Raw genomic sequence first — 12905 nt, forward strand, 5'->3', positions numbered from 1 at the left:
CGTCCTCAGACTAAACTATTATATTTGGTATATAGTTTGGTGTTTAAAAAAAGTGTAAAGAAATAGTCCTTGGTGTTTTTCTTTGTGTATTAAATTGAACATGGACTTGTTAAAAATACTACATCTCAAATTTATTTTTCAGCCAAATATATTATGAAACTGATCAAATGCTGAAATTCAGCAAACTGTTTTTTGTTCATTGTCCCGTTACTTTCAGCAATGATATGTTAAAATAACGAGATGAGTGTGTTTTTGATAAAAAATATGTGTCCTCTAGAATAAAAACGACAGAAATGTATCGTATAGTTTATGGTTTAGGCTATATATTTTAGACTACTGACAGAGAAACAAATAACAACCTTATGTATTTTACTTGCTAATGCATCACTTCACCCCCCGCCCCTCTTTTGGACAAAATAGCCTATATATATAATAATATTAGCCTATATATATAATATTATTCCGTATTTCTTTGGGTACAAAAATGTATTGTTTTGTTTTTTAAATAAAAATGTATTTATAATAAAATATTTAATTGAATCTTCAAGACTTTAATCTGAGAGTTTTGTTAGACCCGACTACAGTTTCCCAAATTATCAATCATTTCATGTCTTTAGTTTTGCAGCTAGTCAACATTAGGTTTTGATTTTATTAGTAAAATTAATTACAAAAGTGTTACTGGTTATTTCAAGATCAAGGTCCTGGGCGGTAAAAAAAAATGTGTTACTTTAAGAGATTCGAGTGGAATAGACAAATTCCAAAGTTATCAGCAGAATAAGATCATTTTAGCATTTTGCAAATACTGTGGTTCAAAATGAACAGGCCTACACATTCATCACACTGCAAATCGCTTACTTCAGACACTTCTTCTTGGCACCACAGCCAGTGTCTTTGATTAAAAGGATCTTTCTGTGAAAATAAATAACCTCACTTCGAAAATATTGTGTTACCACATATTTACTTTTACTGCGTAAACACGCCAAAAGAAGTTTAATGCGCGGTGTGATGGCGCTCAGTTAGGCCGTAAACAATTCCGCATAAAATTACACAGCCCGCATTCGATGTGCCTCAGAGATATGGAGGAAGAATTTGACACAACATGAAACGAAAAACAGCAACGAGGATTTTTACATTTATTATTATTGTTGTTGTTTTTGTTATTATTGACTTTCATGCTGCCATCTTTTGTGGTTCCATATTTAAGAAAGAACGTCACATTGCCACAACGTCAAACTGTCTTCGGAAAATTGTCATTTTAATTTTTTTGAATATTTTTGAAATACCAATGAAAAGCATAAAAAGCACAATATATGCTGATTTAAAAAAAGTCCATGACAGCCTTCAATGCTGAGAGAAAGGCCATTCACTACTAACCACCGTTCCGGTCCCTGGAAAAAAGTTCACTATGACTTTACGAGGCCCGCAAAAGTTGGCGTAATCAAACAAACAGACAAAACATAGTATAAAATCAGGCCAAGTGGTTAGGTCTCTGTAAGTGCCATCATAAAGGCATCGGTGCGCAATGATCCAAAGAGCCCGATTATAGGCCCGACTGCGTCCTGGAGACAAACGTATTCGCACGGATCGGGATGTTCTCGTTTATTCCTCTTGGTTTGCATCAGAAAGTGAAGAAGCTCCGCCGTCGGATAAGCGGTCCGCTTCTCGCGTCCTCTCCTGCTCGGACAGCTGCTCACTGCTGGGGATGGAGTTCTTTTTTGGACGGCCCTTGGGTTTGGTTGGAGATTCTAGTCCTCCTCCTTGCAACACCTTCAAAGCAACAACGATACACATCAGCTTAAATTTCCACAGGTATGACATAATTTGTAGAGCTATTATTAGAACTTACGATTTTTTTCCATTTCATTCTTCTGTTTTGATACCATGTTTTGACTTGAAGCTGACTCAGGCCTAAAGACTCTGCCAGGTCTATTCTGTAAAAGAGATGACGACTAAGCAACTTCTCAGACCAAATGTGCTTTGCATGTACGCAACAAAATTAATACAGTTGTGGGAAAATATTGACCTTGTTTTAAATACGTAAAATAATTGGCATTTAAAGCGTGTTTACCTGTCAGGAGTTGAGAGATATTTTTGTTTCTCAAATCGTTTTTCCAAGCCCATCAGCTGTAGTTCGGTAAACACAGTCCTACTTCTCCTTCCTTTCTTAGTCTTGCTCACGGCATCACCTCCAGGATCGAGTTTACCCCGAAGATGGAGGTCCAGCGGGAGATGGTGGGATGAAGAGCCCACCTGCAGTCCCGCAGCTCCGGACAGAAGCGCAGAGCCCAGCGGCGCCCCGAGTGAGCAGGACAGAGGAGAAACTGGAAACTTCAGGATACTGGTCTGGTCTGCTTTAAGGACTGGAAATAAAACAAATGTGTTAGCCATGACCATTTGGTCTGAACTAAAACTTTCTGGCATTTTCATGTCAAGTTTGGATGGATACATAAAGGTGAAAGTGGATATTGTGTGCAGATTTATAGCCTATGTCTATAAAATAATACAGTCTATATAAATGACATTATATATAGGCTATATTTTTCCCTGATCGATTTAGCTGATAATTGAACTGTACGCTTTTGAATTCATAAGGATATTTATGTAGAAATCTTGATTAACAGTTTCAAAGGCTTCAAAACAGACAAATATTTATTTAAATGAGTTAATTTCTGCTTAAATCTTTCCAGCCATAAGGGATGGAATCTTTTAAAAATTGACAGTCTTATGAATATTTCAGCGTCAACCTCGAAATTAGCTGCATGTTGCATCACTGTAAAAATGTTTTTATTACAAAAACATCTTTATTTCCAACCATTTAATTTGTCTCAGTAACCTTTGTCGTTTCTACTCAATTTGTGTAATTAAATTCAAAGTGCAGTGAATTTATCAATGCATGTTATAACTTTGGCACCACTTTTATTTTACTTCACTGTTTAAGGTGGCAAATAAATAAAAAAACGTTCTATTTTAGTGATTTTTTTTTTTTTTTCTTCTTCAGTGGTTAGTAAGAGTTTTTCAACAAAAAAGAAAGCGCGCATTGCATGCACTGGGCCTGAACTGCTCGGTCCACTGCGTTGCATATAATTCGGTCTGAAATATCTGATTTGCTTTGTATTGGTCTGCAGAGACAATATGAAGTCTTTTCTCTCCGAGTAGGCAAATAGAGAGGTTCTGCAATTTGAATGCCCTGTATTAAGAGAAGGTTAATATTAAATGATTGCCCACGCCGGATCTTAAAATATTGTCTGACTGAAAGGTCACGGTTCTTACCTAAGTGGTTGTGGTATGGTCTGGCTGACAAAAGGGCATGTACTCCAAACTTTAAAAGGTCTCCGGTGGGACTTGGTACCTTGTGATCCGGATGGTCTGTAAGAATCTCTTCAATCATGAAACTCCTGTACCTGTGAGACCTTTGGTCTGGATGGACATCCGGGGGGTAGTAGTGCGCCCCAATCTCCAAAGGATGTTGCATTATTATAGTTTAAATGTAGCAGATGTTCTCCGAACCTCCTGGTAGCCTGTAGAAACCTTGAGGTCACATTGAGGATTCAGATGTCCTTGTGAAGCACCGATGCACAAACGTCCATTCAGATTTTTAGATGCGCCGATCATCTAAAAAAAACATCCTCGCGTTTGTGGTGCGCTTTTGAAATACGCGGAGAAGACTTTGACTGATTCACGCTCTTTGAATGCTCAAAATACGAGCGAAATTGATTTCTTTTCTTTCGGGGAGTTCCGAAATGTGTGGTCCCGTCCACGCAGCTGGAGTGAGAAGTCTGATCCGCCCAGTGAGGGCAGCCTGTTTCTGTTCTTAGCGCACCAACCGAGCTCTGAATCAGGAACATAGACATCTGAGTTTAAGGAGGTCTAGCACAATGCCACACCTCCTCCTCCTCAGCATGCTTGGGCACTCACTGTAAATAAAGGGAAAACACATAGTCAAAACATTGAACTTGTCGTGTGACTACTTTTTAAATGTCTTCGATCATTTGAATAAGTTTCATTTGGCAGGGTCTATTACTTTATCCAAAATACATGAAAAAGAAATTCATACAAAAATGAATTCTTCTATGATTTATTTCCATTCCCGAGTCTTATAGTTCTTTTACGTATAGGTATACATGTTTTTATTATTTTTATTTGTTTTTTTTTTTTTACAAGATTTCTGCTTTTTATAATCTCGAACATCTTTATTCTTGACCCATATATCAGATTAGTCACATATCTTTCACCAACGTTGGTGTCTTATCAGCGTAATAAACAAATAGGTTATACAATTAAATGATGTTAAACTTAACCTTGTTGTAACAAAATAAACGAAAGTCTTGCGAAAAATAAAACGGAATAGGTCCTCTCGAAATAAGGATATTTGAGCTTATCATAAAAAATGACACAACATCGCCTTTTTAATATCAGATCTTTAAATTCCGATGGTTATTAATAGATATAACCAACCGAAGAAACTGCGTCCTCGAGAATTGGAGGAACAGAAAAATATTGTAAAGGTTTGGGCTCCAAAATCATATATAAAATATGTTGTTCAAATAAACACTAACTCGCCTTTTAAATTGCATACTTGGCACACAGTTTTTCCTTTTACTTGTGATGTTGTAGCTAATAGAAAAACAGAAAACGTTGCTTTTGCCCTCGTGTTATCATTTTGATGAATAAAACAATGCCATTCCTGTTACAATGACGAATCATACATAGGTTATTCACCATCGTCAGGAAATTCAGTTAAATTAATTTGAATATAGAGGACAAGTTGCAAATTTTCTTCTGAAAACACTCCCAGTGTAACAATAAAAATACTGGGTTACACTTTATTTTAAGGTGTCTTTGTTACAGTGTAATTATACATTTAAGTTCTGATTAATATTAAGTAACTATATGGGTAAGATTAGGGTTTGGTTTAGGGTTAGTTGCATGTAACTATGCATAATTTACTGTTATTACTATAGTAACTACATGTAACATTTGTAACAATGACAGTAAAGTGTTTCCAAATACTGTTTGTACTCTATAGAATATGTATTCAATATAATAGACATTATACAATATTATTATTACGCATCAGACTCAAGGAAATTGCTTTTGTTTATTTTCTGTATTCATAGCATTCTGCTTCATATTGAACATTTCATAAATATTTCAACATATTACATTGTAAAATGTGACACTGGTCAGTGGTGAAGCGCTGTCACTCCATCGGGCAGAATAAACCACTAAATTGTTCCTCATGTTTACAGTATTTAAACAGAAAGGATGTTTCTTCCTTCTCCACTCTGTTAATAATCGTATAGAGCGTCGATTTTCGTCATGCCAAAGCTAGAAGCATGCGTCATCATCATATACTCTGTTTTTCTTCGTCCATGCGTAATTATATTACTTTTATAAATCTTGTGACTTTATGACACAAATATAACTGGATATATATACAGTAATTTATCCTATTAGTATTAGTTAGGCTACTTTTAGTGTATAATTATTATTATTTCTTAAATATTGCATATTTCGAAAGAAAGAAAGAAAGAAAGAAAGAAAGAAAGAAAGAAAGAAAGAAAGAAAGAAAGAAAGAAAGAAAGAAAGAAAGAAAGAAAGAAAGAAAGAAAGAAAGAAAGAAAGAAAGAGAAAGAAAGAAAGAAAGAATCACACTCGTTCAGCCCCCTCTCACTTAAAATAATATTCCACATATTAAGTCTAAAGCATGAACGAGCACTTCTGGTCGGAGCACTTCTGTATTTCAACCACTAGGCGACATCATATGAATGCCAGATTGCATCGAGTGGGTTTAGTAGCTATATGTAGTATTGTGGGAAGTTGGACCACTTCAGCAAAAGGCTTATTGTGTTAATCTATTATGTGCTTAACCACGTGCGCCAACAAGCTTCTTACAAGACGCCCATGGCCACTCTAGAGCATCATAAACATGCATCTAAATTGATCAGGCATGCCTTGTATTATATTATATGCATATGCAGTTCAAATGTTTACACTGAAAATCTGGTATTCCTAGTTTAATTTAAACTTGAAAAAGCCCATAACATTGTAGAATTTTAAAAATGTTTTAAACATGGCCACCATTCTATAAACAAATTTGTGGAATCGTGCATGTGAACTCCTTTTACAAGCGGTCAGACGTTCTTGTTTGCATTGAGGCACAAGATGATCTTTGGATCATTCTCAAATCATGTGGGATAACATGGTCATGGTCCTAACTTAACTAGTTACATGTAACGGCGTTACGTAATTTAATTACAACATAAATGTAACTGTAATCTTCCAAATAAGCTCGGGTGACATTAAAGCAACTATTAACAAATACTAAAACATTCTCGTGTTTTTTTTTTCCCAGTTAAAATTTGTACACAATTTGTTCTTTTAATTTATAGTAACGATATTAAATGAGAAAAATGCTAAATAGATGCATTTGGAAATTATTGTATATTATATTGTAGACGTCTTTGTTAAAATAAAATGGGAGTTTTATAGCCTAATGTTTGCTTGCGTGACTTCCTTGTTTTTGATTTCATAAATGGCAGTGATACCTTTTTATAAGTACTTCAGTTCATTAGTTCAAGTAGATCAAGTACACCCTTAAGAAAAGTCAATAACACTTTACATGAAAATCAGCCAGGGTCCAAATGTGCTGTTCTTCGAGTGTTTGTCCCATTTCCTCACATGCGCTCGCCGCCCTTCATCCCTACTTTATAGCCCTCATTTGATCACATGACCACGGATCGACCAATGCCAAGCCTTATCCGTTTCCTCCAACCTGTTACAATGTAACATCCCTTTGAGCAGCGAAACTGATACAAATGCACTCGACACTGTGTATAGTTGATTCATGCGTTTGTATTTCACAATGACCCCAGTGGAAACAATGGTCTGAGCTAACAAAATCCGGTTCCAGGGACGAGGTATGTACCAATAGGTCACACGAGCCCTAATGTTAGCCTTTGCTTTTAGCGCAATAGCATTAAAGGTTAGCTAGCTGAGAGAAGCACCGCAAGAGATTAACCATACAGTCTGTTAGTTCATTTAGTGATCTAAACTCTTGTTATTGTGCGATTTTGTGTCGGTTTTCACTGATACAGAGCATATAACTGTATAATAATCCTCATACAGCAACGCTAGATGTACAGAGCAAAAGAGAAAACAAGCTGCATTGTGCTTTTTGTGAGCTGTAATGCATGTTATTGCCAATAATTAATGTTCGACTTTAATTTCTGGGACGAAAGCAGAAAGTTCACACAGATGAGAATCTGGAAATTTGTGTTATTATCTTATGTTCAGTTTTTTTTTTTTTTTTTTTTTTTTTTTTGAAAGCATGCTGTTATAGATTTTAAGTTTTCTTTTAATAACAATGTAGAGGATGACTTTATTGTCCAGTGTGCAGAAGAGAGACAGATTTGGTCTTATATTGTTTTCATGTACTCTCATGTGTTTTTACTGTAGTGTCTGTCCAAGCTCATTGGTTGCATGTGTTAATTTAGTGTTTTATTTGTATGTTGGCTATGTATTTAATTCTTTTATTTCGTTATTTACCAAAGCAACATTGCATTCTTATACACTTTGCACAACATATAATTAATAATAATAATTTATTATATGTATTTATTTTCAGATGTTGTGTTTAAAGTGTACTTTGCTGATTGCTCAGTAATCAGGGATGCAGTACAAAGATTACATAACAAAAACAAGTTTCTCCTCTTGAACTTGGGCCGGAATTCATGGTGCAGTTTAGTTTGGATGTCTTACGTGGATGTAAATAAACTTGACTCCTCAACAAATGTTTCCCATAATAGATCTCTGCATAGATAGTTGCAGTAGCTGAAGTAAATTTAGTGACATGCACTTGGTGGTTTCTAAAAAAAAAAAAAAAAAAAGAGGGCATGTGAAGGGTCAGACATTGAGCCAGCAACAACATCATGATTTCTCTAAATGGTTCAGTGATTGCTATGATTGGCTGAGACTTATACTCAAGCTCTGTGGTCATATCTGAAAAGCAAAGTAACCTTAACTAAACACATCCACTTAGACTATGACATTTAAGCTGTTTTTTTTTTTACAGTATGCTGAAAGTAGGCTATGGTGTAGTGACTAGAGCTGATACAATTTAATGTCACAATCAATGTTGGGGAGTAACTAGTTACGTGAAACGGCGCTACATAATTTAATTACAAAATAAATGTAACTAATCTGTTACTGAGAAAAAATGTGTAATTAAATTACAGTTATTTAAGAAAATGTTAACTATTACAAATGGGGCTTTGCCTGTTTTTGATGTGTGTGATGCCTCTTGCCATTTAAAGGCTGTTTAGTAAAGCAATGTCATTCTGATGCTTTTAATTGGCTCTCTTGTTTGACTTTGCAGAGCATCACGTCTGCCAATTACATCAATCAACATTGCCCCTGAAAATTTTAGGCTACAACATGTCTGAGAGTTGCCACCATGGCGAGTGATAAAAATGTGTTCCATTGCTGGAAATTTACAAATAATTTCATCCAGAAATCTGTACTACTGTAACCCTGCCTGGTTTAAATGTTTGAAAATGATTAACAGTTGAAAACTTTAGTTTGAAATTTAGTAAAGTAATCAAATGTAATCCGTTACATTACTTTATTAAAGTAATTGAAAAAAGTTACACTACTTATTACATTTTAAATAGGGTAACTTGTAATCTAACCTATTACATTTCCAAAGTAACACAGTCTTTAACTCTAAATGATTATTTTATGGTTTATTACATAAACAATTCTAATTTTATCAATGCAGTCATCAAAATAGTAGCTGTATTAAGTTAACAGAAACCAGTCTGGTTAAGAATGAATGCATTTACATAAACTCATTGTGCAAATTTAGTAATAACACTAATCTGATATAAAGTATGTGTGCACTCCTTTGGTAACTCTGTTTTGAAAATGCTTTGAAAAATCAGTTCAAAGTTTAGATGAAAGTGATCGCCGCCCTTTGATTTAATTCAGTGGGCAGCGTTCAAGGATTCACTCAAGCTCAGACTCCAACTGCTTTTGTAAGGGTTACAGCTGGAAAATTGTTTGCAAGCATATTAATTATTAAAATACATTATAAGGAATGAATTTAAGAACCAAGATGATCTCCAAATCTATATTAAAATATAATACTCAAGACAAGCACATGAGATAAGTCTCTGTCTTTTCTATCATGTGTTGATCGGATTAGGAAAAATCCATTCCTAATCAGATGAATAGCACACACTGATTGACTAGTGTCAGGTTGAGTTTTTGGACGGCTCAAGTGGGGTTTCACTTTGTCTCTGTCGGATCAGTGTGTAAGGAGAAGCGTACGTTACAATGCAAATGAGTCAATGCAATGCCACTCTACTGTCATGTGTCTTCTCATTTTACGCTGTGAATTAATCATGGTGTATCCAATGTCTGCTAACATCATCCTGAATGTGCCAAAGATCGTTACACAAACCCAACGCAAATAGGCAGTACTTCATTACTTAAAGCTGCACTATTGTTCCCCACTTTCGATTATTCTTAAAGATGAATAAACCTGAGAGAAACGTTTGTTAAGACAAAAATCACTGAAGACAAGATCATTTGAAGGTCTCATATATGGGTATATATGGGTCAATGACGTATTAGGATTTTCGACAGGCCAATTTTAAAATACAAAAAATAATATCTATTGCAATTGTTCAAACATTAAGAATGTTGTGTACACATAAATTCATATTAAAATTTTAAATTAAGTGATTTTAGTGTTTTTTTTTAATCTTTTATCTGATTCATATTTCAGTCACAGAAATTAGCTATTTTATTTTTATTTTAATCCAGTTATTGTTATTATTGGTCGCACCACATGATGAGTGGTCGCTCCAAATGACATGAAGGCCTTAAATTTCATTAAAAATCTATTTAAAGAGATTTTATACAAAAAAATAGATTTAAACCAGATTTTATTAAAATTTCACAGAATTTTCATGAACACAAATTTTATATATATAAAAAAAATATATATTAAAAAACATAAGTGCGCCATTTCATTTAAGTTGACTTTCATTGAAGTTGAAATTAATTAATTCTTTAATTCATCAAAGACATATTAGGCTTAAACTAATCAAAAGTGACAGTAAAGACATTTATAATTTTACAAAAGATTCTCTTTCAAATAAATGCTGTTGTTTTGAACTGCTTTTTGTTCTATTCATCAAAGAGTCCTAGCAAATAATATATATCACAGTTTCCACAACATAGATAATAGTCAGAAATGTTTTTTGAGCAGCATATCAGCATATTAGAATGATTTCTGAAGACTGGAGTAATGACGCTGAAAATTCAGCTTTGATCACAGGAATAAATTTCAGATTACTATTCTCTTTAGTCACATAGTAAACAGATATTTTAAATTAATAACATTTCACTCTTCTCCTAGGAAGGTGTAACTCCATTCTTGCTGCAGGGTCAGAATTAACATGCCAGCGGTTTTATGGCCAGCCTTTTTTTTCTTGGCAATGGCATCTTGTAAAATAGATTGAAATAGTTATAAATAAATGACTAATAAATGCATAATTACCAAACTGAAATTGCATGCTCTAAACAATTTTGTTTTACATTTTTCTCATATTGTATAATACAAACATAAAATGTTTGAAATATTTTTTATAAAATGACCCAAATTGCATACAAATCTATTCCAAATGATACTAAAATAAAGTATTTTATGTATGAATCATCAATTGAATATAAAAGCACAAAAACTGCCAATCTAGGACAAAACACAAAGCAGTGGTCGCACCACATGATATTTGGTCGCACCATATGATATTTTCAAACTCAGTCAAAATTACAGGCACAAAATTGGCCACCTAAACAAAACAAGCTAGCTTCCCACAAAAGGTCACTATGAGATTTGTAGCAAAAGTATATATTTGCAGAAATAACTCAATATTCATTGTTTTTTTTGGGGGGGTCATACATGATATCCAAATGTGGGAACTACATACCTGTTAAAAAGGTAAATTTTTTCCAAATTCAAGACCGTTCGCTGCTTCCATGGGTCCTTCACAAATTGGTATATGATGCAACTTCATGTTTTTGAATCAGTTTTAACATGAAAGTCCCAAAGTGGTCATTTTTTGATGGTCGCACTACATGATTTTTCATAAAATGGACATCATCGGACAAAGTTTGTTTGTATATTATGATGGAAATATAAATACAAATGCTTTGCAGTTTTGTACAGGATTACAAAACACTTGGAAATCATGCCAAATAGTGCAGAAAATTAATTTGAATAAATTTAGAGTAATTTCAAAGACCGGACGGACGGTCGCACCACATGATATTTTACAAATAACTAATGTTTTTTGAAAAGCTAAAGTGAGTATATGCACAGGAGAGGTAATATGGTATATTTTTATGCATTTAAACCAAATTTTAACTGAAAAAAAGTCAGAAATGTAGTTTGAAAGCACTGAGTTAACCCTGTAACCCTTTTTTTTTTTTTACAATAACAGTATTTTGCCTTTGTCAAACCAAAATAATTTAGCATGCAAAATATTAAAATGTGGTAATATGAAAATCCGGTAGTAATGGCTTGTTTTTGAGCAGGATAGTTACAGTCATTGCAACTCTTACCTGTGATTAAAGTAATGGCTATTACAGACACAATGGTAATGTGAGTAGTCAGCCGTCAGACACATGATATGCAGTGGTCACTGTAGGGTTAAACTGACACAATGAAGTTTCCATAGCTTCATGCTAGTATAGTATAGGTGAAAAATCCCTCACAATATATACACATCAACAAGAGATTGGAAATCTGTAGACCTCCCAATAATTTACAAGGTTGATTCCTGTGAAAATCGTAATGATTTGATTAGTCTGAATGTCAAAACAACAACAGGGTTTATTTGTTTCCTCAAGAGTCAAGGGCTTCTTTAAATGTATAAAGTTATTTATTTGACACTCTGTTCCTATAGAAGAGCTTGTAAATTCCTTGCTCATTATATATGCCACTTGCAGTGACACTAGATCGATCCAGCGTGTGACACAACATCACACTTTGTAAAATTTCCTCCCAGGAGGGAAAACTCCCAGGCAACCAGCCTTACAACTTCCTCATTTATGTTGTGTCTTTACTCTGCCATTGTTTTGTGTCTGAGGCTTTGACACCATGTTTGCTCCCACCTTTCAGTGTCTGCCATGGCAGCAGGCGTCAGTTTGTTGAGTGACCTGCCCTACACCACCGGCAGTTCAGCTAACAGCAGAGAGTTCAACACTGACATGGAGCCAGGTATTACTGCTATTTTCTGTACCTGTGACTGGGAGATATTTTAAACGATTAATGCGCAGTTTTTAATTGAAAACAAATAAGATGTGATTCTGATATGCAAGAACTGAACAAACAAAAATGTTTAAGTCTTTTGTTTATATTTGTTACAGAAAGAAAAGTTTGATGTATATTATAATATAATTTTTACATGTTATTCAAGAATGTATTATTACTGATCATAAGGAAAAAAAACAGATCATAAGGAAAATATTTGCATTGTAATTAAGTACAATAACATTTTAGTTATATACAGCATGTACAATAAATGGGATTTTCATTTAAATTTATTCTATTTTATTTTAAGACATCAAAAATAAGAGCACTAGATCTTGTTTATACTGTATTATATTATAATGCACCATTGAAATTGTAATTTTTGTGGATTAATTGTTTTGGTTATACTGTTCAAGAATATATATATTTTAAAGAAATTAATATTTTTATTTAGCAAGGTCACATTAAATGATTCAAAAGTGATAGTAAAGACATTTATAGTGTTACAAAAGATTTTTATTTCAAATAAATGCTTTTTTTTTAATTTATTTTTTTACTTTCAATAAAGTTCAATAAAGAATCC

General features: G+C 33.9%; 2 protein-coding genes across 5 annotated transcripts in view; one reads left to right on the forward strand and one right to left on the reverse strand.

Moving 5' to 3' along the window:
- The window catches only part of ptpdc1a (protein tyrosine phosphatase domain containing 1a), a 68205-nt gene that overhangs the window by 45206 nt on the left and 10094 nt on the right, over window positions 1-12905 (forward strand). For 2 of the 4 annotated variants that reach the window (XM_067388042.1, XM_067388041.1), the window contains one exon: window positions 12191-12289. In XM_067388042.1, coding sequence (XP_067244143.1) covers window positions 12199-12289 — 91 coding nt within the window. In that variant the 5' untranslated portion in view covers window positions 12191-12198. Of the gene's footprint in view, window positions 1-6775; window positions 6921-12190; window positions 12290-12905 lie in introns of those variants that run through there. The other 2 variants (XR_010895333.1, XM_067388039.1) reach the window with 2 other exon arrangements.
- On the reverse strand, window positions 1189-6683 carry barx1 (BARX homeobox 1). Its single transcript, XM_067388043.1, has 5 exons — window positions 6623-6683; window positions 3271-3914; window positions 2069-2360; window positions 1847-1931; window positions 1189-1767 (listed from the first exon to the last, which is right to left on the reverse strand). The coding sequence occupies exons 2-5, from the start codon at window positions 3470-3472 to the stop codon at window positions 1600-1602; spliced, it is 747 nt and encodes a 248-aa protein (XP_067244144.1). The 5' UTR covers window positions 3473-3914; window positions 6623-6683; the 3' UTR covers window positions 1189-1599.

The sequence above is a fragment of the Chanodichthys erythropterus genome, chromosome 6, assembly GCF_024489055.1.
Source record: "Chanodichthys erythropterus isolate Z2021 chromosome 6, ASM2448905v1, whole genome shotgun sequence".
NCBI classification, from domain to species: domain Eukaryota; kingdom Metazoa; phylum Chordata; class Actinopteri; order Cypriniformes; family Xenocyprididae; genus Chanodichthys; species Chanodichthys erythropterus.